Source organism: Fundulus heteroclitus, chromosome 13 (assembly GCF_011125445.2).
Source record: "Fundulus heteroclitus isolate FHET01 chromosome 13, MU-UCD_Fhet_4.1, whole genome shotgun sequence".
Taxonomy (NCBI): Eukaryota; Metazoa; Chordata; class Actinopteri; order Cyprinodontiformes; family Fundulidae; genus Fundulus; species Fundulus heteroclitus.
This window is the reverse complement of record NC_046373.1, coordinates 41,785,995-41,811,944: the sequence shown is the minus strand read 5'-3', so window position 1 is coordinate 41,811,944 and position 25,950 is coordinate 41,785,995. Positions and strand designations below refer to the sequence as shown.

Below are 25,950 nucleotides of genomic sequence, written 5' to 3'. Positions count from 1 at the left end.
CTCACTCTCTCTGAAAAGTCCTCATTAATGTATATGAAGGAGTTTTTCAGCTGGGCTCTTGCTCGCGCCAAGATCAGCTTTTTGTCTTTAAAGCGCAGCAGTTTTACCACTATGGATCTGGGTCTAACATTTTCACCCCTGAACCTTCCATTTCTGTGAGCACGCTCAATCTCTACTGGGGCCTCCATTTTTTGCTTCAGTCCACTGTACCGGGCTGGCCCAAGTAACCCCTCGACTCTGCGTTGTGTAGTTTTTTAAATGAAGATGAGTTTCTGGGTTGTCAGGCAGTTTATTTCCTGAATGGGAACATATCGGGGTTTGAATCAGTGCAACAGCTCAGCTTCACTCAGCACGCTAACGTAACAGAGCGTTACGTTAGCTTTTAACTTAGCACATGAAGTGTTTTACAATATTAACAAAACTAAAAGTACAGATATTGGTGCCAGGAACACATCTAGTAACTAATCATTACACAGTACTTGTCTAAGTTAGTAAAAAAAATGATGTTTTGATGTTGGTAACACTTTTCTACTCTGTGCTGAAGAATGCAACTCACCTCTCGTGCAGCTTTCACAGACTGGCACTGACTACAGGGACCAGCAACATATAACCAACCACACAGAGAGGGGGGCGCTATTTCCCCATTGCACTGATGCATAGAAAGCAAGTGGGATTCTACAACTTAAACCTAAACACTGTTACATTTCCACGCTTATTGCGAGTAGTGGTCATTCCGTAGCCTCCTTAAGAAAATAAATTAAAGCAGTAGCAAACAGCTTCTCCATTCATTGAGGTGAATGCTGAAGTTATTCAGGATCTTCGTCCCAACCTGTTCCTGGGAGGAGGGGTTTTAGGTGGATCCGCCTCCAGTCTTCGCTCCAGAGTTCCTGGAAGAGGGGATCCAAGTGGATCAGTCCCCCAGTGTCTGTTCCTGAGATGATTGACACTCAGAGGTTCCTGGTTTCCCAAGTTTCTTGGTGTTCCTGACCTCAAGCTCCAGGTCCATTGCAGTGTGTTCTTCAGAGGTGCTTGTCTGAGTTGTTGAAATCCTCCATGGGTCCTGCTCCCCCTAGAGGGTCATCTCAGTCACCCATCTGAGCCCCAGCTATGCCGGGGCCACCCACCAGAGACACTGCCATGCCGGGGTCTGCCTCCAGGACGTCGGCCAGAGATGCTGGTGGTTCTCTGGTCCATATCACCTGTTCTGGTCTATCACTACGTGCATCCTCTGGTCTCCTGCTCATACCTGCCTGCCTGGACCTTTAGCCATTAACTCATCTGTCTAGTCTGGTTCTGCTTGCCTGCCTTAGCTGTCACTGTTCGTCCTCACAATAAACCTTTTAAAAATGTAACTCTGTGTCAGGCTAAATATCGTTCCTAACCCTAATGCTGTTCTCCAAATGCTCTCCACCTTGGAAACATAAGGGCGTTGTTAATCCTTGATTTGTCTCCTTATCTGAAAACTTCTTTGCCAAAGAAAGGTTTATATAGATGTTTGGTTTCCCTGATGTACCAAATCCTTCCTGCGTACGCCACTTAACTTTCAATGGAATGTTTTGATTGATCTGTAATTTAAAGCTAAATACAACTGCACCATTTTCACTAAGTTTGAATAAATTATTTTGTAGAGCTGTCATGATCCCTCTATAAGACCAACTACCACGTTTTCAATCTCATTTTCAGGCTTTGTTTTAAGCATCTTTTGGCCTTTGTGGACGGTACACTGTTAGCAAACCAAAGATGAGGTCGAGGACAACTAAAGACACATCAGACTGTTAAAGTCCAACCAGCTAAACTTTTAATAAAGTCCTCTGACTTATCAACAGACTGAAACTCTGATTCGGAGTCAGACTCTGAAACCTTTCGGTTTTCTGCTTCTTCACCTGCATCATCTGGCCAAAATGCATCTTAATTGTCATTTATAGAGTAAATGCCACAATTATAATATAATAGGGAAAACCCTGGAATGTGGGCAACAAGTTTCTTAGAAAAGGAGAACATTTAATGAAACTGAAAGCTTTGAAAAGAAAAGTTGTGAAGAAATAAGAAAAAAGGTTCTGAATTGATTGAGTTGTTAAAATAAAATTGGTTAAACATGTCAAACAGTGATTGAAGTAATATAAAAAGTTGAATACTAAAGTAAACCAAACATAGAAAATATTAAATTCATACAATAGTATGAATACAAATAAATGCAATCCATAGAAATCTTAAAAAGGATAAAACTCTAGATGATTTTTAACAATAATAATAATATAATATGCTGTGGTGGTTCATTTTACGTTTATGCAGAAAATGCAAATTAAATTATTTTTGCTTTTATTTACTCAAATCACAATCTTATCTTTTTTTTCAGTAACCCACTCCCTGAAGTATTTCCACACGGCATCGTCTAACGTCCAAAACTTCCCAGAGTTTGTGATTGTTGGTTTGGTTGATGATGTTCAGATTGTTAAATATGACAGCATCACCCGGAAAACGGAGCCCACACAGGAATGGATGAGGAAGAACTCTGATCAGGTCTGCTGGATCGAAGAGAGCATTACAAATTTACGGTCCCAGTACGCCTACAAAGTCAACATTGAAATAGCAAAGCAGCGCTTCAACAAAACTGACGGTTTGTCTTTTTCTCACTATTTATTGATTTTTTTTGTTTATATCAACTATGACACAGAAACACATCAACAAGAAAGAGACAAATGGAGAGACAGTTTTGTGTTACTTAAGGTGAATCTCCAGTTAACGTGTATAATTTTTTAATTAATCACTTATGGCATTAATACAATTGTTACATATTTGCCTAGCAGCAAGTTCTAAAGTTATGTTTAAGTAACAGCAGATATATAATCATCACAGAGTTTATCTGTGATAATTCACACAGTATGAATTCGTAAAACTGTCCATTATAAGAGTTCAAATTTTCAATATTTAGATTTTAATTTTCATTATTGCTGAGGAAATCCTTCAAGAATCATAAAGATTTGTGAGCATTGATACTGATTGTCAGAGTGAAAATAAAATAATGTAGACAGAAGTTATAAACTGACAAGTTTATTAAATAATTTATAAATTAGTAACAAACTTGATTTTGAACTTTTAATGATGGTCTTTGTTCAATGCTAGCAGCATCTTTTGTCTCCAGAGAAACACTAAAATATAAATCACAGTTAAATATATATTTTATTACAATGACGGGACAAGCTGGAATCAGTTATAGAAGTTCCCTTATTTCAAGTTTGACTTCTTTTTTAGTTTTAAAATCTGTGCTAAATGTTGTAGTTATAACATTGATTGGAATAAGATGATATAGAATAAGAAATACCTTTATTGTCCCAAAAAGGCGAACTTTGGGTGTGACAGTGGCAAATAAAGTAACAGAAACGATAAATGTTCTATAATTGTAAAGTTCTTCATCAAGTCTGAGGACCCCAAAGCGCTTCACACTACAATCAGTCATTCAGTGGTTGTGAGCTACATTATAGCCACAGCTACCCTGAGGAAAACTGACAGAAACGAGGCCTACGGGTCTTCTGACCTCTGACCTCTGGCAACAGGCAAAGTGGGTAAAGTGTCTTGCTCAAGGACACAACGACTGAGACGGTTGGAGTGGTTTGAACCAGCAACCTGTCAGTTAAAGAATGCTTCTGTATCACTGTCGCCCCAGATGTACACCCAAGATTAATCAGTATGGAAAAAAAACAGATGTAAAGTTAAGCTGTACAGCAGAATAGAACGACTTAACAGAAAGAGAAAAATACGGTGGAATTTTTAATAGATAATACGTCGGGTTCAGATAAATATTAAATGTTCAGTTAAAATAAAGAAGAAAATTAGCAGAAAATCTACAGAACAATGTAGAAAACTATGTAGTTTGCATGAATATACAGGACTGTCTTAGAAAATTTGAATATCGTGAAAAAGTATACTAGTAGGCAGTGTTGTAGTGAAGTCACTATGCCTCGAGTCCGAGTCCAGGTTCGAGTCACCAGTGTTCAAGTCCGAGTCAAGTCCAAGTCATTAAAAAAAAATCAGAGTCGAGTCCGAGTCGAGTCCACTACTCATCCGAATCAAGTCCGAGTCGAGTCACTATTGACGTGTGATGTATGACATGAAGCAGTAACATTCCATTGCACTAAACTCTTTCGCTGTAGTTACCCTTGATTTTACTCGGTAAAACTACCGCTTTTTCCAAGTCTAAGACGTCTCCTAACCATGGTTTTTAAACATTGTTGTTATGGAACGTGCAACAGCGACTCGAGGTACGCTGATAGGCCGCATATGAAGGATGTTAAAGCCGCAAGCGGCGTCGATCGGCCCTCGAAGCCAAGCGCGCTCCGGCCTATTGGCCACCGCCGCGGTGCCGGCCGGCGGGCGGGGTTCGCCCAACGCCGCGGCTCCGGGCGGCCGGCGGGGTTCGCGCACCGCCGCGGCTCCGGGCGGCCGGCGGGGTTCGCGCATCGCCGGCCGCCCGCCACCGCAGATGCTGTTACGCATTTTCCTCGCCCGTCCACCGGGCGATTCCCACAAACGCGTTCGGCAGCGTTCCCCCATGACTCACAACAAATCTGGTGTGGATCGGTCGATGCAGCGAGGAGATACAGCCGTTGGATAATGATAATGCATTTGGCCACCGGACCGGACTAAATTGTTCGGTGGGCCGGACAATTTATACCGATTCCTGGACGGTGACTACAAACAGAAAAAAAACTGCAAATGACGCCAAGAACGCCGAGCAGGAGAAAAACAACGACTTACCTTCCTATCAACTTGGCCAGTTTTCCAGTCTTTCCGAGCCCTCGACACTCAATCCATCGTTTGAGCTGAACGCTGGTATGTTGTTCCACAGTTCTACCAGTAAAATGGGCGCCTGGACATCCTTTTGTGAAAGTTTAACAGCTGAAAAGTCGGTCATATAGTTGTATCTGTTGCATGTGTAACAGCTGGTTGCTACTTGCGCTCTCACACTGTTTGCCCTTCCTTAGCGGCAAGGGGCGTTGCTCATAAGATGGTGACGTCACGTGCGCGGTACGACATTTAGATATTAAAATCATACACCAAATAATATTCTAATGACATATTAAAATTATAGCCTAATGATATAAAAAAAGTCGAGTCTTTTTCTCAATTTCCGAGTCAGAATGATCTGAATGTAGGAGTCCGAGTCCAAGTTCGAGTCATCAGTGCTCAAGTCCAAGTCAAGTCACGAGTCTCTAAATTTAGCTAATGACTCGGACTCTAGTTCGAGTCTCGGACTCGAGTACTACAACACTGCTAGTAGGCTATTCAACTAATCACTTGAATCGTCTAATTAACTCGAAACACCTGCAAGGGTTTCCTGAGCCTTGAAAAACACTCAGCTTAGTTCAGTAAACTAAATCACAAGTATGGGGAAGACTGCTGATCTGACTGCTGTCCAGAAGACCATTATTGACACCCTCCATCAGGAGGGTAAGACACAAAAAGAAATTTCTCAAAGAGCAGGCTGTTCACAGAGTGCAGTTTCAAAGCACATTCACAAAAAGTGTGTTGGAAGGGGGAAATGTGGCAGGAAACGCTGCACAACCAAGATCTGGCACCTGCCCACAGTGCCAAAACCACCAGTAACTGGTGTACTGACCATGGCATTACTGTCCTTGATTGGCCTGCCAATTCCCCTGACCTGAACCCCATAGAGAATTTGTGGGGTATTGTGAAGAAGAAGCTGAAAGACAACAGACCCAACAATGCAAATGAGCTAAAGGCCGCTATTGAAGCATCCTGGGCATCCATAACACCTCAGCAATGCCACAGGCTGATTGCCTCCATGCTACGCCGCATTGATGCAGTAATCTGTGCAACCAAGTACTGAGTGCATTAATGGACATTTTCAAATGTTTGATTGTGTTTTGCTGTTATATTTTTTTTTTACTTGGTCTGAGAAAATATTCTAATATTTTGAGATAGGATTTTTGAGTTTTCTTCAGCTGTAAGCCATAATCAGCGATATTAAAACAATAAAAGGCTTGCGATATTTCAGTTGATTTGTAATGAATCCAGAATGTATGACATTTCATGTTTTTTAATTGCTTTACAGAAAATAAAGAACTTTATCACAATATTCTAATTTTCTGAGACAGTCCTGTACAAACTCCCTGATATCCTAATAAGGGTGTAAATAGACAATAACACATGAAACGGTGTAAATGAGAGATTATAAAGTTTAGCAGCAGCTGTGATGAAGGATAACAATGAATCAGTATATTTGAATAGATAACTTTATAAATGAAGTTGAAATAAATATAATTAATTCTTAACAATACAGAAATTAACTCTTGTCCAACATTTGGTGGTACATAAATTAATAACTTTTTTTCTTAAATATTAATATAAACTACAAATTTGTGGTTGAAAAAAAAGAATATAAATAAAAAATATTGTTTGTTTATATTCTTTAGTATGAGTAGGTAGTATGTTCTATATGTCAATATTTTTTATGGCTTATTGGATAACCTGTGTGTGTAAAGTTTTAGGATTTCCACTCATGATTAATTTCCACTTCAGTTTGCTGGAAAACCTTGAAGCAAAACTTTATTAATTAGTGTCAACAGAACATTGTGAAAAATCTGTCTGTCATGACGTCCACAGAGCAACGTTCTGTACATGGAAACTATATTTAAATTTTATAAATAAAAAACTATTAATATAATTCAGAGACACAATTAACATGAGCCATAACAACTAAAATAAGTAAAACATGACTGAACAAGTTCATAAATAAAATACCTTATTGCAGTTCTAAGAATAGACTGTCAGATTGATCAGGAACAGATTTTATCACAGAGTCATCAGGTTTATTGTTGCTGAAATGTTCCTGACTGAGAGGAGCTGACCGAGCAGAAAGATCAGAGCTACTGCTGGAGAACAGAGACTAGAAGCTGAAGCTGCAGAGTGAGAACCTGGACCTGAACGGTCCTTCAGAGAACAGAACCTCTCAGTGGTCGGTAACGTCTCCCATCAGGCTGGTCAGCCAGCTGTCTGTCTGGAGATCCACATGATGTAAAACTAAATTAATGTGATTAACCTGTTCAGAAGTCCACAATGTTCATCTGAATCATTTTAAGTTAAACTACCTTTAATCAGTGGAGATAAACTGCAGACAGTAAATCTGTATACAAAAGTTTCAGTGAATGATAATAAATACATTTGTTAACTTTTCATCTTTAGCTTCTGTTGGTTTCTCACTCTCTCTAATACATCTGCACTCTTTTGATGACTGCTGTTTTGTGTGTATTAAATAAAACTAAAGCTAAAAGAATAAAATATACAATCTCATTTTAGTTTTCTGCATTCTCTGTCTTTAGGTGTCCATGTTTACCAGACTATGTACGGCTGTGAGTGGGATGATGAGACTGAAGACGTTACTGGGTATCACCAGTATGGCTATGATGGGGAAGACTGGATAATATTTGACATGAAGGAAAACAGATGGATCGCTGCAAAACAACAAGCTGTAATTACTACAAACAGATGGAACAATAACAGAGCTAAGTTGGAGAGGCACAAGAACTACTTCAACCAGATTTGTCCTGCATGGCTGAAGATGTATGTTGACTATGGGAGGAGCTCTCTGATGAGAACAGGTATTAAATCACATATCCTGATTTTCTTTGTATTAACTAATTAATTGTATATTTAATTTTGCTAAAATTACTGAGAGGTAATTTTCTAAAACTCCTCTAAATACTGATTTTTTCACCACATTGTTGCCTAAAAGTCTCAGTTCTGTTTTGTCTCCAGCTCTGAAATATTTCAAGCAATTTGTCATTAGACTTGAATAAAAAATAGTTTATATATGAACTTCTTGTGTCTCCATCTGCAGATCTTCCATCAGTGTCCTTCCTCCAGAAGTCTTCCTCGTCTTCAGTCAGCTGCCACGCTACAGGTTTCTACCCCCGACAGAGCAGAGATGTTCTGGAGGAAAGATGGAGAGGAGGTTCATGATGGTGTGGTCAAAGGAGAGATCCTCCCTAACAATGATGGGACCTTCCAGATGAGCGTTGACATCAATCTGTCATCTGTTGCAACAAGAGACTGGAACAAGTATGAATGTGTGTTTCAGCTCTTTGGAGTCAGAGAAGATATCGTCCATAGACTGGAGATAACAAGAATCAGGAGCAATGAATGTAAGTAATTGTTCAAAGAGCCACATGTGCAACGGTGTTTTCACAGGTCTGCCTAAAAAGTGGATCAGAACGCTGCAGCTGATCCAGAACGCTGCTGCCCGCGTCCTCACTAAGACTAAGAACGTAGAGAACATGGACCCGGTTCTGAAGTCCTCACTAAGACTAAGAAAGTAGAAAACATGGACCCGGTTCTGAAGTCCTCACTAAGACTAAGAACGTAGAGAGCATGGACCCGGTTCTGAAGTCCTCACTAAGACTAAGAAAGTAGAAAACATGGACCCGGTTCTGAAGTTCTCACTAAGACTAAGAACGTAGAGAGCATGGACCCGGTTCTGAAGTCCTCACTAAGACTAAGAACGTAGAGAACATGGACCCGGTTCTGAAGTCCTCACTAAGACTAAGAACGTAGAGAACATGGACCCGGTTCTGAAGTCCTCACTGAGACTAAGAACGTAGAGAACATGGACCCGGTTCTGAAGTCCTCACTAAGACTAAGAACGTAGAGAACATGGACCCGGTTCTGAAGTCCTTCCACTAAGACTAAGAACGTAGAGAACATGGACCCGGTTCTGAAGTCCTCACTAAGACTAAGAACGTAGAGAACATGGACCCGGTTCTGAAGTCCTCACTGAGACTAAGAACGTAGAGAACATGGACCCGGTTCTGAAGTCCTCACTGAGACTAAGAACGTAGAGAACATGGACCCGGTTCTGAAGTCCTCACTAAGACTAAGAACGTAGAGAACATGGACCCGGTTCTGAAGTCCTCACTAAGACTAAGAACGTAGAGAACATGGACCCGGTTCTGAAGTCCTCACTGAGACTAAGAACGTAGAGAACATGGACCCGGTTCTGAAGTCCTTCCACTAAGACTAAGAACGTAGAGAAGATGGACCTGGTTCTGAAGTCCTTCCACTAAGACTATAAAGTAGAGAACATGGACCCGGTTCTGAAGTCCTTCCACTAAGACTAAGAACATAGAGAACACGGACCCGGTTCTGAAGTCCTTACACTAAAACTAAGAAAGTAGAGAACATGGACCCGGTTCTGAAGTCCTTCCACTAAGACTAAGAAAGTAGAGAAGATGGACCCGGTTCTGAAGTCCTCACTAAGACTAAGAAGGTAGAGATCATGGACCCGGTTCTGAAGTCCTTCCTCTAAGACTAAGAAAGTAGAGAACATGGACCCGGTTCTGAAGTCCTTCCACTAAGACTAAGAAGGTAGAGAACATGGACCCGGTTCTGAAGTCCTTCCACTAAGACTAAGAAAGTAGAGAACATGGACCCGGTTCTGAAGTCCTCACTAAGACTAAGAACGTAGAAAACATGGACCCGGTTCTGAAGTCCTCACTAAGACTAAGAAGATAGAGAACATGGACCCGGTTCTGAAGTCCTCACTAAGACTAAGAAGGTAGAGATCATGGACCCGGTTCTGAAGTCCTTCCTCTAAGACTAAGAAAGTAGAGAACATGGACCCGGTTCTGAAGTCCTTCCACTAAGACTAAGAAGGTAGAGAACATGGACCCGGTTCTGAAGTCCTTCCACTAAGACTAAGAAAGTAGAGAACATGGACCCGGTTCTGAAGTCCTCACTAAGACTAAGAACGTAGAAAACATGGACCCGGTTCTGAAGTCCTCACTAAGACTAAGAAGGTAGAGAACATGGACCCGGTTCTGAAGTCCTCACTAAGACTAAGAAAGTAGAGAACATGGACCCGGTTCTGAAGTCCTTCCATGGCTCCCTGGATCTCAGAGAATAGACTTTAAAATCCTTCTGTTAGTCTATAAATCCCTGAATTAGCACCTAAATGCATCACAGACTTGTTATCAGTGCATCAACCCTCCAGACCACTCAGGTCTTCTGGCTCCAGCCTGCTCTGCAGAACCAGAACCAGAACCAGACATGGAGAAGCAGCATTTAGTTCCTATGCTCCACTGATCTGGAACAAACTCCCAGAAAACTGTAAAAGTGCTGAAAGCCTGAGTTCCTTTAAACCAAGATTAAAATCACATTTATTTAGAGCTGCTTTTAATTGTTAATGTTTTACTTTCTAGTCCAACTTTTTTATATCTGGACTGCTGCTACTATTCCAATATAATGTGCTGTCCTCTGTTTTTTATTTGTTCATGTACAGCACTTTGAATCGTCTTTATAAATAAACTTAAAAAGCAAATCATATATATGTGAATATCTGCTGGTATGAAAGTAATTTGTCGTTTTATATTTAAATTCAGTTTTAGGGCTTAGATCAGACGCATATTTTCTGTGATCATTATCTAAACCTGTTATATAAAATAAAGGTTAGATTAAGTAATTTGCTGCTGTTACAATCTGCTCCAGCTGTTTCTGCGTCTTTTTATTTTCAGTTAATAGCAGCATCAAGAAGAATCTTGTTAATTTTTTGGTTTTAGTTTGTCTTAGACTTTATTTATAAATCCACTGCATTAATTTAAGCAACAACTTTATAACACTTGGAAAACAATGAACATTATTATTATTATTATTAAATTAACTACTTTTAGTTATCATAACTGAAAAGAAAAACACTGAAGTTTATTGGAGGTGTGTGTTCAGTGTAAGAAAAATGTCTAGAACAGAAACCAGAACAAAGCTAAAATCTGGTCATTGTGTTTAGATAAACTGGGAAAAAAGACACAAACCTGAGATTCTGATCTGGTTTGTTTTCTCAACAGCAAATGACAAAATGTGGATCATCCCTGTTGTTGTTGCGCTCCTTTATGTCTTTGGTCTCATTGGTGTGATTGGATTCTTCCTTTACAAGAAGAAGAACGGTAAGAGGTGAATATTTAATTTTCCTTTTCCTGCATTTTGATCATTGATCTTTACCTAATGAAAAACAGACCTGATTTTAGTGTTAAAGCCAGAAAGCTTAAACTGAAACACAAATACTGCTTCATTTGATTCAGTATGAATGATTTTTACAGATGTTATTTGATGCTAGTTAAATAAATGTGCAAATAAATGCTAAATAAATAACCCAAATATAACACGTGCCTTGTAGCATGTTAACTCGACTTCATTCCACCTCTTTAAAGTTCTGTTTGCACACAGGCTTGTCAAGATCTTTGGGTTTCCCTTCTTTGTTTGCCTCATATGCAAAAATATTTAGTATTGATACTAACCCAAATTAATATTGTATCCAGATACAGCATTTGAGTATTAATACTTTTCTGAGTATTGATACTTTTGACAACCCTAGTGCTAACATTTTTTAAAAAAAACTACAACGCTGCACTATAACTGTAATAACTTGTGCAATAACTAATGTGCAATTACTATTTAATACCCTGTGCAATAATCCTGTGCAGTAATCCTTTTAAATAAGTGACTTCAGCTGTTATAGTTATCTCACTACCTCACTGTTTTTTTTACCTGGTACCACTTTAATGTACAACGTCAAATCCATATTTATATAAGTCACCTTTAATGTACATAAGCTATCTTAAATCTCTGCTTTATTTAAAAAATGTTCCATCCACTGTGTATATGTAGACACACTGTATATACCTCATGCACCTTTTCCTCCTTTTGGAACCTTCTTTTGATTATTGAGCTTATGTGACATGTAAATTTCTCCACTGTGAGATCAATTAAGTCTATCTTATCTTATCTTCATTGGTTAAAAGAAATGGCTAAAATTACCAAACCTTGAAAACAGCGACTGAAGAGGCAAAATCAGCATCTCATAAGAAACTGAACTTCTTATAGTTTATGTAAGCTGGTAAAATATGTTTTGAGCAGGAAATGTGTTAAATGTGTATAAAATAGGACAGAAATGCCAAATCAGTATAACTCATATGAACTCTGTTCTCAACATCACTAAATATATTTTATTTAGCTTCATCTGGAGAGGAGCCACTACAGATAAACTGCTAAAGGTGTTCCAAAATACTTTAAATGTACTGAGGTAACAGTAGGTATAGCTTCTGACATCCTGCCCATGTCAATTGTTACCTTGTCGTTTGTAAATTTATTTAAGAGCTCAAATGCTTCTAGGTGTAGTACAGCTAGCAATACAAAGTAATAAACAATTCTTTCATTTTGTTTGTTTCATGGTTTAAACCTGCAGCCAATGAGTATTTAAAATATTTTATCATGCTTATACATATTCTTTAAGTCTTACACACGCTGTGTGTTTTGAAAAGTTTCACCAGCCCTGTCCCACTGTGGAAGCTGAATAAATCAGAATATTGATAATCAGAGCTGTGACACTTTACATTAAGAGTTACAGGACTGTAGATTTGTTGCTGCAGCTGAACCAAATCAGAAAGATGGAATCAAGATGTCTGTAACTTAACAGTGAATCACATGTTTTTCCAATCTTATTATTAGACTTTGACAATACAAATGAGGAGAGAAGGGGAAATATAAGCAGACAGTGTTGAAAGTGTGCACGGCCTAAAGAGGACCAGAATCAGATGTTTGTTGAAGCAGCAACAACGCTGAACAAAATTTCCCTTGAACAGTTTCCATACTGTTTGATATTTGTTACATAGTCTTCGGATGATAGTTCTGCGCATCTCTCCCCCTGAACAACCACAGACAACCATTCAGGGATTCAGGACCAGAGATTTTCTTCAACTACTAAAGTCTTTTTCTAACAGATCCAGTAATAACAGTGCAAACCTGTCTGAAGGCTTTTTTTTTTATCAAAATGGCATCATAAGAACGTTATGAAATGTGAATCATGATTTATTTTTATGTGTATAGATTATAAAGAAATGTAATTGGGTTTTACACTGGTTAATCATCTATTCACAATCTGTTAAATTATATTTACCTAACATCAACCTGCCAAGGGACTACAGGTAGAAATGAGCATTTTTGCCACAACCTGGTAACATTCATATTTCCTCTGAAAAGGTGTATAAAATGTTGAGCATTGTCTGTGTAAAATAAAGTTATCATCAAAAACAAACTTTCAAAAATGCTTTTTTTTCCTGAAGATCAAAATTATATTTGACTATGATTTTTTTCTTCTTCTAGCTACTGAAGACATCAAGCAACCGTGGCCAGAAACTTCATCTTTAACTAATAACAAATCAGACGTTAGCCAAGGCCCTAACTCATCAGATAAACCGTTGCTACAAAAGGTAAAGTCTCATTCTTATAACTTGTTTCTCTATCAGTGCCTTTTATGCATTTTGCAAATATTTTCTGAACATGGATACATTGAGACATTGTATAAATAATATTTTTGCTTCTTTAAATGTCTCAACAGGAAAACAACAACTAACTAATGAGGATTCTGGACACCAAGATCTGAACCGCTAGCCTCGTGAGACCATCCTGATCTCGCGAGCTTTCAAGGTTTCACTCGCAGATCAGTCTGGCTACTTTCCGTTAAAGAAAATTTGGAGCCGTTCACCAAACGAACGTCCAATCAGCGTTGGCTTTGAGGCGGGTTGAGGTGTGACGCAACGAGAAGCGCGACAGTTCAGTCTAAAGAACATGGCGGCTTCAGCCGATGAAACTAGCGTTAGCGTGGCTATCGAGCAAGTTTTATCGGAATTACAGAGTATTTCTTCACTGAAAGAAGAGCAAAACACTGCTCTGGAGGCTTTTCTCAGAGGAAAAGATGTTTTTGCTCTTCTCCCGACTGGTTTCGGCAAGAGCTTGTGGTTGTGTTTTCGTCGTCGCTGTTAGTACGTCATATACTTCGTTGATCTGATTGGTTTATTTGGCCCGTCTATCACCAACATAGGCCAATTAGCTAACCAGTATTTTCGCCCCTTCCCAAAATTACTTCAACGGAAGGTTTCCAGATGGATATGCGGAGCAAATCTATCTGGCGGAGTCAGGTTATTGAACCGCATCAAAACCACTCAGTATTTTTTTTTCTAAGTATTTTTTGACCCTTTCATTCAAATGTTGTCTGTCTGCAAGAGGTTTGGAACAGGGTTCAATTTATGTTGCTTTTTAATTTAATTTAGGTAAAACCAACTGAAGTTTCATATTAAAGAATAATAGGAAAGATTAGAGGCTATTTTCCTGCAGAGCTGACATCTTTTGTTGGAAATTTTTAAGGTTTAAAACCAGTATGATAAAACATAAAACCTACAGTCTGAAACATGTTTTGTTGGCAAACGATTTACGAAATATTAAACAGTAATAAAGTTCATACATTTCTATCAATTTTCCAGTGGCTGACCTTTTGACGTCAAGTTTTTCAAAAGATATACTTTTCTGATATTGAACTTAAATACTTGTATAAATTTTGTCTTTTTTTTTAAGTGTTAAATAGTTTTGGATTCTATTTTTACTATAAACAGAAATCACACTTTAAAAATACATTTATTAGCTTTAAAGTGGTTTTTGTATGTGTAAAATAAAAGTTGTATCAAAGATCTTGCCTCTTTAGCTTCATTCCAGCCCAAACCAACACCCTGTTTGTTAATCCCTGTGGTGGATACTTCTCCCACCACCAACAAGTGTTAGTGTTGTTTTTTATGATTTACATTTATTGGTTCCAGATGATAGTATACATAAATTGATATCAATTTATTTTACTTAGACATATTTTCTAATAGATGCACACTTTAGTTAATATCTGTCTGAATGGTTTAATATTCAGTTTTTTTTGTTAAAGTTAAAGATGATCTTGCTTTATATGTTTGTTTTTGTGTTTATATTTTTGGTTTGTTGTTCCTGTTATGTTGTGTCTCCCTCTTGTGGAAAGTTTAGGTTATTGCACCCCTATTTAAGTAGCTTCTGTTGTTTGTCTGGAAGTCAGTTTTATTACTGTTCATTTAAACCCGGCTGAGGTGAGTAGCCACTGACTGCAGACCGCAGATCGGGGCAGATTGAGCCCTGATTGACTGCTTTGTGGGCTTCGTCTGGTGGCGGAGATCATTCAGCACATTTACAAACAGCAACGCAACACCTATGGCCAGAGTGGAATAAAATAAGGAACTATAATTATATATAGAATAGTCATGGAGAACAGGCTACAACACAGGACAAAACACGAGTACACTGAACTTCAAAATAAAACGGGGAACAAAAGACAGACCATGACATTTGTAGGGGTTAGAATTCAAAGGCAGCAAACACCTACATTTGCCTTTTGTCCATAATTTGTTGAAAAAATGCCTCATAATCTTTCTGCAAAGTAAAAGGAACAGGAACGCTCATCATTCTTCTCTGGATCCAGGTGATCTGCCACAAAACAAAGAGAAATGCAGGATAGAAATCCACACTTAAAGAGGAGGAAACAATCATGACAGGGAAGACTTGTTTTATGAGAAACATCTCTTGTAATAATAATAATGGTCTTCATTAATTTTGAAAACCTGAAGTTTCTACATGCTGTTGTAAGTTTCCGCAAAATTTCTCAGTCTTCTTGGTCTATTTGCTGTGCATTTAATATACTGAAGCAGCGGGCCTGTTCAAGCTTGCAGTCTCCTATTTGTCAAAACTACGCCAGCCTTGTAACTTTTGTTTTCTACACCTCATTCCCCATCAGCAGGAACACCAGTGGGGTCAGCTGGCAGCTGCAAAAAGGAGACCATTCTCACAACCGTGAGTCATTGCTATAAATTGTATCTGATTCAAAGAAGACATGCTACATTTCATACTTAATTTTTTATTTTTCTCTTTGCTTTTTCGCTAGTAAATTCTAACGGTGAGCAGAGACCTCATGAAGACTTCACTAGTCTCATAAGTTATCAACACACAGAGCTGGCTGAGGACAGGATCTCCAAGACAACCAGGAACAACTGGTAAAGTCAACTATTGTGCAGCTGTGCAGATCTATGATACAATCAAATGCATTTCTAAACACTTTGCTTTCTTTCTCTAGCTGCCACAATGTTTGGATGAGAACAAAAGTTCCTTTCAGCACCTTGCAATGGTAAACATCATCCTGACTCGCTTTGACTTTTGGAGTCTGGGTTTGGATCGGAACATGGATGGGATGGTAGGCATATAGAATGTGCTCTGCTGATATGGCTTATGTATGTCCTTTTAAATCTTTTCATAAATACTGTTTATGTATTCTACTAGATCCTGAACTGTTGTCTCAAAGTCGTTGAAAAGGTAGTGTAGTGGTTGTGAAACATTTAATTCAAATGGATTGGATAGTATAGTTCGATAGATATTACATTTTGACAACAACATATTAGCGTACTGTCTCTACAATGGATTCTTTTTCCAGTATTTTTACCTGGACATTGAGTACTCTGTGTAAACACATTTATATTTTCCTCCATTATGTCCTTACACAACAAAGTTTGTTATTGGGGATTTAGATTTTTTGCTATAATTACATGCATGACAGCTTTGTTAGTGGTTGTTAACTTTTGTTTCTTTAGTTTCATGTTTTTTTTTTTTTTTTTTACAGAAACATATAATAACTCAATGTCTCTGTTAAAAATCAAACACACTTAACAGATACTGAGTCCACATTTAGGAGATTTTCTTTTTGGTCCATTCTGTGGCAGCGGCTGGACAGATGAGAGCAGAATCCATCTATTGAGGTTTTTAGGAACCTTTCACCATCCAATCTGGACAGCTGTAGTTCTGTTTTAAAACATTTTTTTTTTCTGTTTTTAATCAGTGGTCCTGTTTTCATTTGATCATAAAGACTACATTTATTTGTTTAAACACACATCTTGTTTGAGTGGATAAGTTCTGTTCAAGCCCATTATAAAACTTTTTATTTGAGGTTCCGACTTCTTCGTTATTCAGTTTCAACTTTGTTTATGCATACTTTCGAAAAGTTGGTGGTAATTACTCTTTTTTTCAGACACACAGGGACGGATTTGGGAAACTTTGGGCCCTGGGCAAAGACAGGCAAGGGGCCTGTGTATAATAGAGATCAGTGGCTGACATCCAAAAGGATCATTACCGCTCATCTAGTGGTGCGTTCCTTGTCTTTATGTTAACAGCAGCGCAGCCAGCTACCGTAATAGTTTCTGCAACAGCTCTACCGTAATAACAGTCTACACGCAACATTTTTCCCCTCGGTAAAATCGGGGACATTTCTGGGGACAGCTTTAGCCAGGGAGAGGTGGTCCAAAACGGGGACAGTCCCTGGAAATTGGGGATGTCCCCGACTGTGCAGGTGGAACCGGAGAGGAATAATTGCAGGCAGGGTGAAATTGAGCAGGTGTGCTGAGTTAATAGATCAGACCAGCACCAGTGCCGAGATCATCACAATAAAGAATAAAATGTGGAAATGTTGCTGTTTGTTTGTGAAAAAAATGTTGAAGGTCAAGAAACTACAAAACCACATTTTAACCAACTTTATTTACTTTAACCATTGGTAATACATTTTAAATAAATCAGACGTAGTTTCATATATAATTATAATCGCTAAACTTGCACTATGTACAATCTTTATGGGCAAAATGTTACAGCTTTAATAAGACCTATTAACGGAAACCGAGGAAAACCACTTGGAAGAAAATGTTTTATTCAAACACAAGTAAAGAAATTAGTTACATGATGCTGATGGAGAACATCAAATAAGAAATTCAACATTATTGAAGACTGCTGATTATTTAACTCACTGGCAATAGTGCAAACATCATAGCATGGTATAATAGCTATTGTAGCTATATTAGCTGGCAGAGAGGTTAGGGAGTTTGTCCTGCAATTGGTGGGTTGCCGGTTCAATCCCTCATTCTGACTGTCTCCGTCGTTGTGTCCTTGGGCAAGACACTTCACCTGTATTACCTGTTGTTAGTGGTGGTCAAAGGGCCCGGTGGCACCGGTGCATGGCAGCCTTGCCTCTGTCTGTCTGTCTGCCGCAGGGCAGCTGTGGCTACTAACACAGCTCACCACCGTCAGGGTATGAATAAGTAAATGACTGATTGTGGTCTGAAGCACTTTGGAGTTCGTTAAGACTGGTTAAAGTGCTATACAAGTACAAGCCATTGCATCAAGTATTTGATCAACGTTTATTAACTTCGACTTAACCTTTAAGGAATTCGATATCGGATAAAAAAAAATCATTTTATTTTGATGTCACCAAACCCCACATGAAAGCACTAAACTATGATTGGAAAATAAAAGCTTAAACCATAATCAAAGGTAAGAAAAAAATCTTCCAATTTTCATGTATAATAAAAGATGAATTTCCACACAGATATTAAAACATTTTCTTGAAGTTGTAAGTTGTTTTCTTTGTGCATTTATCTGATTGCCTCCATCATCTTCTGCTGTTCATCTGTTGAGAGTTGATAAATATACTGATTGTGTCCTTTTTAATGCAATGCTGCTTTTAAATGTTACTTTATATTTCCAAATTAATTTCCTGAGTTTCGGAAATAAGATGTAAAGAACATATGCTATCTGATTGAAACAGAACCAACAAGAGCTCTTTTGTTTATTATAATTAACTTACTTTGTTAGGACATGAATCATCTGAAGAAGAAGATGAGGTGTCAGAAGCTACAAAACAAGACAAAAAAAATAAATATGTGAAATTGTTCTTTAGCTTTCACAGTATTAGGAAACCCAAGAAACTTAATATACCAAGCTAAATAAAAATAAGCATACTTACTATTTGTTCGCTTAAACCCTGAAACACAAAAAAAATGATTTTTTTCTTTCTTAAAAATGTAATGACAAGTTTGGTCAGAAGTAAAAACCAATAAAAAGAGCAGACAAATAGTACATTAGTAAAGCTGATATGATAATAGAAAAATGTTTTTGGTTCATCATTACGCACCATTATTTTCCTTTTTTATTCCAAATGAGCCCAGCAATGATGCCTGCCAGAAGTAAAAGTCCAGCAATAACACCAATAACAGGCCCAGTTGGGAACTCCGAAGAACCTGAAATAAAACCAGTCACACTGATGAAACTTAGTTGTCTTAGTTATTAACTTATGACTTAAAGAGTTGTCTTTCAGTGATATTGCAATAGTAACGGAAAATAAAAATTAATGTAAGGTAAGGCTTTCTATTAAAAAGTTTGTTTCAGACTAGGTATAAAGTTAGAAACATCTCTAAGTAACTTTGCATAACTGAATAAATAATACAGAACAACTGGCTTTTTTTTAAACGTGACAAATTATATTAAAATAAAGATACTTTGGATGAAAAAATTTAAAGACAAAAGTCCTGCAATCAGGTTACACTGTCTAACAAAATTCTACCTAATATGAAAACCCAGGGAGTAAATTAACAAATAAACCAATTTTTAGGAGACTTCATATCGCATGATATTTCCTTCTCACCATTCCCAGTTCTGATTTTGATTTTCTTCAGTCTGTTGATGATGTCATCTTTGACTCCAGAGAGCTGAAACACACATTCATATTTTGTCCACTCCTCAGGGTTTTCTGATGAAGGCTTCAGGTGAACGCTCATCTGGAAGGTCCCATCATTGTTAGGGAGGATCTCTCCTTTGACCACACCATCATGAACCTCCTCTCCATCTTTCCTCCAGAACATCTCTGCTCTGTTAGGGTAGAAACCTGTAGCGTGGCAGCTGACTGGAGACGAGGAAGACTTCTGGAGGAAGGAGACTGATGGAAGATCTGCAGATGGAGACACAAGAACTTCAACTGATTCATGCCTAAAATCCTAAAAATTAGAGGATCAGTTTGTACATCCATATCAACTCCAGAACCAAAGCTGTATCCAATTGGAACTTATCCTGACAAAATGTCCCAATTCAGCCAAATAAGCAACAAAAGCTTAGAGGAGATCATTCAGCAGCTAAGTTCCTCCTCCTACTGTCTTGATGTTCTACCCACAGTTTTCTTTAAGTTTTACCTGTCAAAGCGTCTGAGTTGACTCAGATAATAAACACGTCCCTTCTGTCAGGTGTTTTCCCCCAGTCCCTAAAAACAGCAATTATCAAACCACTGCTGAAAAAGAACAATTTAGACAAACTACTACTCCAGAACTACAGGCCCATCTCAAACCTCCCCTTTATCAGTAAGATTATTGAAAAAGCTGTATTTCAACAATTAAACACCTTCTTAACTACGACCAGCCGCTTTGATGGTTTCCAGTCAGGTTTCCGTGCTCACCACAGTACAGAGACCGCCCTGATCAAGGTGTTTAATGACATCCATATAAATACAGACTGTGGAAGAACCACCGTGCTGGTACTATTGGACCTTAGTGCAGCATTTGATACTGTTGATCACTCCATTCTGTTAGAGCGCCTGGAGAACTGGGTCAGCCTCTCTGGTACAGCTCTCCACTGGTTTAAATCCTACTTAAAGGACAGGGAATTTTTTGTGTCAGTAGGTAACTTTACATCAGAGATGACAAAAATCACATGTGGGGTTCCCCAAGGGTCCATTCTGGGTCCCCTCCTATTCAATATCTACATGCTCCCTCTAGCACAGGTAATAAAAAACAACATCAGCTACCATAACTATGCAGACGACACACAGCTCTACATCACCATGTCACAAGGTGACTATGAACCAATTCAGGCACTGAGTAAATGCCTAGAAGAAATCAATGCTTGGATGTGCCAAAATTTTCTTCAATTGAACAAAAACAAAACTAAAGTAATAATCTTTGGACCAATAGAGGAGAGATCAAAAGTTAGCTCACAGCTTCAGTCGCTTCAGCTAAAAACCATTAATCAGGCCTGAAATCTGGGAGTAGTGATGGACTCAGACCTGAACCTCCAAAAGCATCTAAAGACAATTACAAGGTCAGCTTTCTATCACCTGAGGAACATTTCTAGGATTAAAGGACTGACTCAGAATGATCTGGAAAAACTAATTCATGCGTTTATTTTTAGTCGAATTGATTACTGTAACGGTGTTTTCACAGGTCTGCCTAAAAAGTGGATCAGACAGCTGCAGCTGATCCAGAACGCTGCTGTACTGAAATGTGCTATACAAATAAATATGCCTTGCCTTGCATAGTGAAAAGTAAATAGCTGGAAGATTTTCAGAGCTAAAGACCAGCCTAAAAAAAACAAACAGGACTGAGTCATTTAGTCAACAGTGTGGTGAAAAAATCTGTCCATAGACGAGTGCTAAAAAATACGAATAAATACATGTATTTATAAAATAAATACATGTACTTAACTAATCATTTCACACAAATCATAATATGAGACTATGGTCTACCTGTTCTCATCAAAGAGCTCCTCCCATAGTTCACATACATCTTCAGCCACTCAGGACATATCTGGGTCAGGTACTTCTTGTCAGACTCCAGCTGAGCTCTGTCATTGTTCCACCTGTTTGTAGAGATTTCAGCCTGTTGTTTTGCAGCAATCCACCTGTTTTCTTTCACGTCCAATATTTCCAAGTCTTCTCCATCAAAACCAAACTGGTAGAAGGCAGTAACCTCCCCGGTCTCATTGTTCCACTCACAGCCGTACATTTTCTGGAAAATGTGGACACCTGAAGACAAAGAATGCAGAAAGCTAAAATGAGATTTTGTATCTATTTTTCTCTTTTAACATCAGTTTACATCAATGAACACAAAGCAACAGTCTTTCAAACAACACAAATATCTTAAAGAGGAAGAGAGAAACCACTAGAAAATGTTAAAAAAGTTACTTAGTTATTAATGTCATTATCCATAGAAACCTTCATCGTGAATAGATTCACTGTCTGTAGTTTATCTCCACTGATTAAAGGTAGTTTAACTTTTGAATCTCTTGGTTAGTTTATTTTTAAATACATACATGCAGACAGACAGCTGGTTGGCCAGCCTGATAGGAGACATTACCGCCCACTGAGAGGTTCTGTTCTCTGAAGGACCGTTCAGGTCCAGGTTCTCACTCTGCAGCTTCAGCTTCTAGTCTCTATTCTCCAGCAGTAGCTCTGATCTTTCTGCTCGGTCAGCTCCTCTCAGTCAGGAACCTTTCAGCTGATCTTCATTCACTCCACGGAAACAAACCCACCTGGCCACAAATATACCGACCAGAACCAGAACCACTGACCCAGCAGCTCCTCCTCTACAAAGCAGCTAAATCTACAGCAGATGTTGGACCTGATGGTTCTTCTGCTGCGTTGGTGAAGATGTTCCTCCTGATCAGAGGAGACCTGATTAACCTTCAGTCCAGACAACAATAAACTGAGTTTGTGATCATCTGGACGCTCTGAGCTGCTTCCAGCTGCCATCGGTCCGTTCTTCCAGCTGCGTCTGGATGAACCCAGTTCAGGTGCTCTCATGTCGTCGTTTCTCTGCTGGTGCTGCCAGACGACTGCAGCAGCAGAACCTGCTTGAGGCTCATGAAGCTTCCTGCTGACCAGACAAACTGGGTTTCTGCTCTGAGCTGCTGAGACGTTGGTGAAACCAGGTTCTGGAGAACATGAAGGACACGGTTCCTGGAGATGCAGCTTCATCCCAGCAGCTGCAGCAGAGACACTCAACCCCGTCTGAACCGTTTTATGGGTTTTCTACAAGAGTTTCATCCGACCTGCAGAACCTGAAGGAAAAACTGCTTCCAGCTGCTCAAAGTTCTGGTTCCCCCTGAATAAAGGTTCTGTTTCACTGCTGAGCTTCACTGTTAACACTCTGGATGCAGCTGGACCTCTGCCTCCTGGACCATGGTTCTGATGGTTCTCCTGGGTTCTACAGCTACTGAGAGGAGAACCACGCCTGGGTTTAACGTTCCTCTCATGGTTCTGGTTCTGCTACAGCAGCAGAGGTCCAACTCTCCTCCATCAGCACCGAGGAGACAAATAATCCGTCCTCGTCTCGTTTCTGTCCGTCTCTGAACAGACGGAGGAGAAAAGCTGGATGTTCTGGATCAGAGCGGTTCTGGTTCTGCTTCACTGAACGTTTCTGACCCAGAATAAAATCCCTGCTAGACTGAGAGCAGCTCAACAGAGGAGATGATGGACAGAACCGAGCTTTAACCGGGTCAGACCGTCTGACACATGTTGGCTCTCAGCTACGGTCCAAACTCCTCTGAACTAAAACAGAACCAGAACATATTCTGACCCGTTTGGTTCCAGATCAGCATGAAAACACGTGAGGCTCTGCAGTGTTTTCAGGTCGGAGCGGCTGCAGCAGAACCAGAACCAGCAGGTAAATGTCAGGAAGCTGGAGAACCAGAACCTTTTCCTGAAGCGGGTCTGATGTCTCCAGGTTTGACATGAAGGTTTTCTGCTGACTGGCAGTGATGGAGACACAGAGAGGAAATCATCTAAAATATCAGCTTTTTACTCCATTTTAGCTTTTATTCTTCGTTTGGATCATTAATGGATTTATCTGATCATTGTTTTATTCTCTCACCTCAATATTTAAACAGTTCAGAACATGTTTTATTGATTAGAGGAAAAATTATATTTAGATTTAATGTCATTTTAGCCATAAACAGATTTTTCTGATCACTAAATTATTTCAGCTAATTTCCATCAATCAGATCATTGATCATCCTGACAGCAGCGACAGCCATCAGTCATTTTAACCTGATTTAATCTAATCTGTAGTTTGACTTTTTATTTATTCACCAAACAAACTGGGTTCAGCTCAGTAAAGTTCTGCTGGTCGTTGATTTGGGTCCAAATGGGACCATTTTAGTGACGTTCTGTCTAAGTTGGTTTAAACTCATTTCCACTGAGAACACACAGCTGATCACGCAGCATCTCCATCCCGCTCAGAGCGGCTCGAACCAGAATCTGGTTCTGATGGAGCAGGTTCCTGTGGGCGGGGCGGTTTAGTTAAGGTTCTGGTGGGAAAGTGTTCCTAAAATCTGTTGGTTGATGTGAGATGAACAGAACCGCTGTGGCAGAACTCTACAGTGGTTCTGATCTCAGAGCGTCTTCAGGTGTGGGAGGTTTTTCCTTTGGTTCTGTTCTTTAGTCCATAAGAGCAGAACCGGGTCATCGTCTGGTTCTGCTGGTTCTCCTCCAGCTGAACCGGGTCATTGTCTGGTTCTGCTGGTTCTCCTCCAGCAGAACCGGGTCGACTCCTTCCTGTAACCATGAAGCATCCAAACAGCCTCGTCTCCTTTCTGTCCATCAGTGAACGGCATGCTGGGAGATCTGCTCCATCAGCGCCTCTCTGACCGTGACCTTTGACCTCTGCAGGCTCATTGCTGCTTCACAGCCAAACATGTTGAGGAAGATGTGAGCAGCTGAGAACGTCTGCAGAGGACTGCAGGAACATCTCAGCACAGAGACTCCATCAGACTGAAGGTCACATGTTCCCCAGGCAGCCAATCAGAGGACAGAGATGTGTCTCTGCAGCAACATCAGCGGCGCAGCCAGAAGCTGCTCTTCAGCCGGGCCTGGTACCAACATGGAGGTCCAGATATTCATGACTGAGAGGAAGTTTAGTTCTAAGTTCCACGTTTGTAGTTTCACTGGAGGAGATACGAGCCGAGCGGAAGGAGAAAGGAGCTTTTCTGTTCAGAAGAACATCTTTGAGTTGACAGGAGAAAAAATAATCAGGACCTTGAAGACGACTTGGAGCCACAAACCCAGCAGAGTCACTATCGGGTCGTTCCAGTAAACAGCAGCAGCCTGTCAAAGTTATTATTTTTGTTTCTGAACATAACGTTGATCAGAAATGGCGTCACATCATGGATCCAGACACCCAGGACACATTAAACCGTTTTTATTTCTCTATTTTTACTAAAGGAAAACTTCTGCTACTTTCTTTTATTTTATCAAAGACATTATTACAGAAAAAAGTGGGAAAATACGTCAGTTTTCCAGCAGAAGTTCTCCAGAAAACGTCTCATCAACATAACGACAACACGATCTTTTCTTTGTTTTCCTGACTTTGATGAGAAAATGTTCCAGTTGACCATAAAGACACAATCTGAAACATCAGATTCACCCCCAGGCAATGAAAACTCCTCTGATCATCATTAATCTACGGCTTTGTTTATTAACAGACACGACCAGCCGCTTAAACGTTTGGACTCATCTTCTCATTCAGAGGTTGGTCTTTATTTTTATTACCACCTCTGGAAACTCCTTCAAGACGTCTGGAAACCGTTTCAGGAGACGAAGCTCATGAAGCTGATGGAGAGACGGCCAAGAGGACCAAAGCAGAGATTAAAACTAAGTGAAGGGTGTTTAGAAAAAGCTAAAATATACTAAATGTTTAGAGTTATTTCACTATTTTGTGTTTGATCCATAATTCTATATTCTTTAGAGTCATAGTCTGACGTCTTCTCTATGGATCTGCATGTAGAAAGTCCTAAAATGAGGGAAAGCCCCTGAAGGTCAAAGGTCAGTCCACATTTCCTGACTGCTGGTGTCGGCCTGTAACGTCATCGTCAGCACGGCTGACTTTCATCCAGCCTCCCTGAGCTCAGACATTTTCCCTCTGCTGCGGCGCCTGAAGCCAGCGGGGGGGTCGTTACGCTGCGTCCACACGCAGCATCCAGCCGTGGATCTTTCCTTCTGTTCTGCTCCTGCTCTTCTGGACCGTCACAGCTCCAAACCTTGGTGGTCTCCTTTCAGAGCGGCAGCTTTCTCAGCCTCCACCATGATTCCAGATCATCTCTCCTCTCTTTGAGCCTCTGGGCGTAACGACGCCTGCTGAAGGCTGAGGGTGAAGCTGTTCTCTGAGGAGATGTTTCATGGTGGTGTGAGCAGACCCAGCCAGGTCTGGACTCCTGCTTGACCTTTAACCCACGACCAGCAGGCTGCAGCCAGCAGGAAAAAGCTCTTTGATTTATTTCCTGTAACTCCAGATTCATTATTTCTTCAGTGGGGCGCTGTGAGCGAGGGATAAACATGGTGGGAAAATGCATAAATCCAGACTAACGGCTCCTTTTTGTTAAGATAAGCTCCAGTTGGATACAACTTTGGTTCTGGTGTTGATGTACAAACTGATCCTCTGATCTTTTGGATTTTCTCAGTAAAGAAGT

At 39.7% G+C, this 25,950-nt stretch overlaps 1 protein-coding gene and 1 pseudogene across 2 annotated transcripts; one reads left to right on the top strand and one right to left on the bottom strand.

Annotated features, from left to right (window-relative positions):
* Window positions 1-2,295: 2,295 nt before the first annotated feature.
* Window positions 2,296-11,154, top strand: LOC118565398 (annotated as a pseudogene).
* Window positions 11,155-18,268: 7,114 nt separating this feature from the next.
* On the bottom strand, window positions 18,269-22,001 carry LOC118565397 (major histocompatibility complex class I-related gene protein-like). 2 transcript variants are annotated; one of them, XM_036145826.1, is made up of 7 exons: window positions 21,843-22,001; window positions 21,233-21,511; window positions 19,367-19,669; window positions 18,857-18,962; window positions 18,689-18,706; window positions 18,530-18,576; window positions 18,269-18,352 (listed from the first exon to the last, which is right to left on the bottom strand). In XM_036145826.1, the coding sequence occupies exons 2-4, from the start codon at window positions 21,489-21,491 to the stop codon at window positions 18,859-18,861; spliced, it is 666 nt and encodes a 221-aa protein (XP_036001719.1). In that variant the 5' UTR covers window positions 21,492-21,511; window positions 21,843-22,001; the 3' UTR covers window positions 18,269-18,352; window positions 18,530-18,576; window positions 18,689-18,706; window positions 18,857-18,858. The 2 variants fall into 2 exon arrangements, with proteins under 2 accessions (XP_036001719.1, XP_036001718.1); XM_036145825.1 differs by having other exon boundaries at window positions 21,233-22,001.
* Window positions 22,002-25,950: the final 3,949 nt, after the last annotated feature.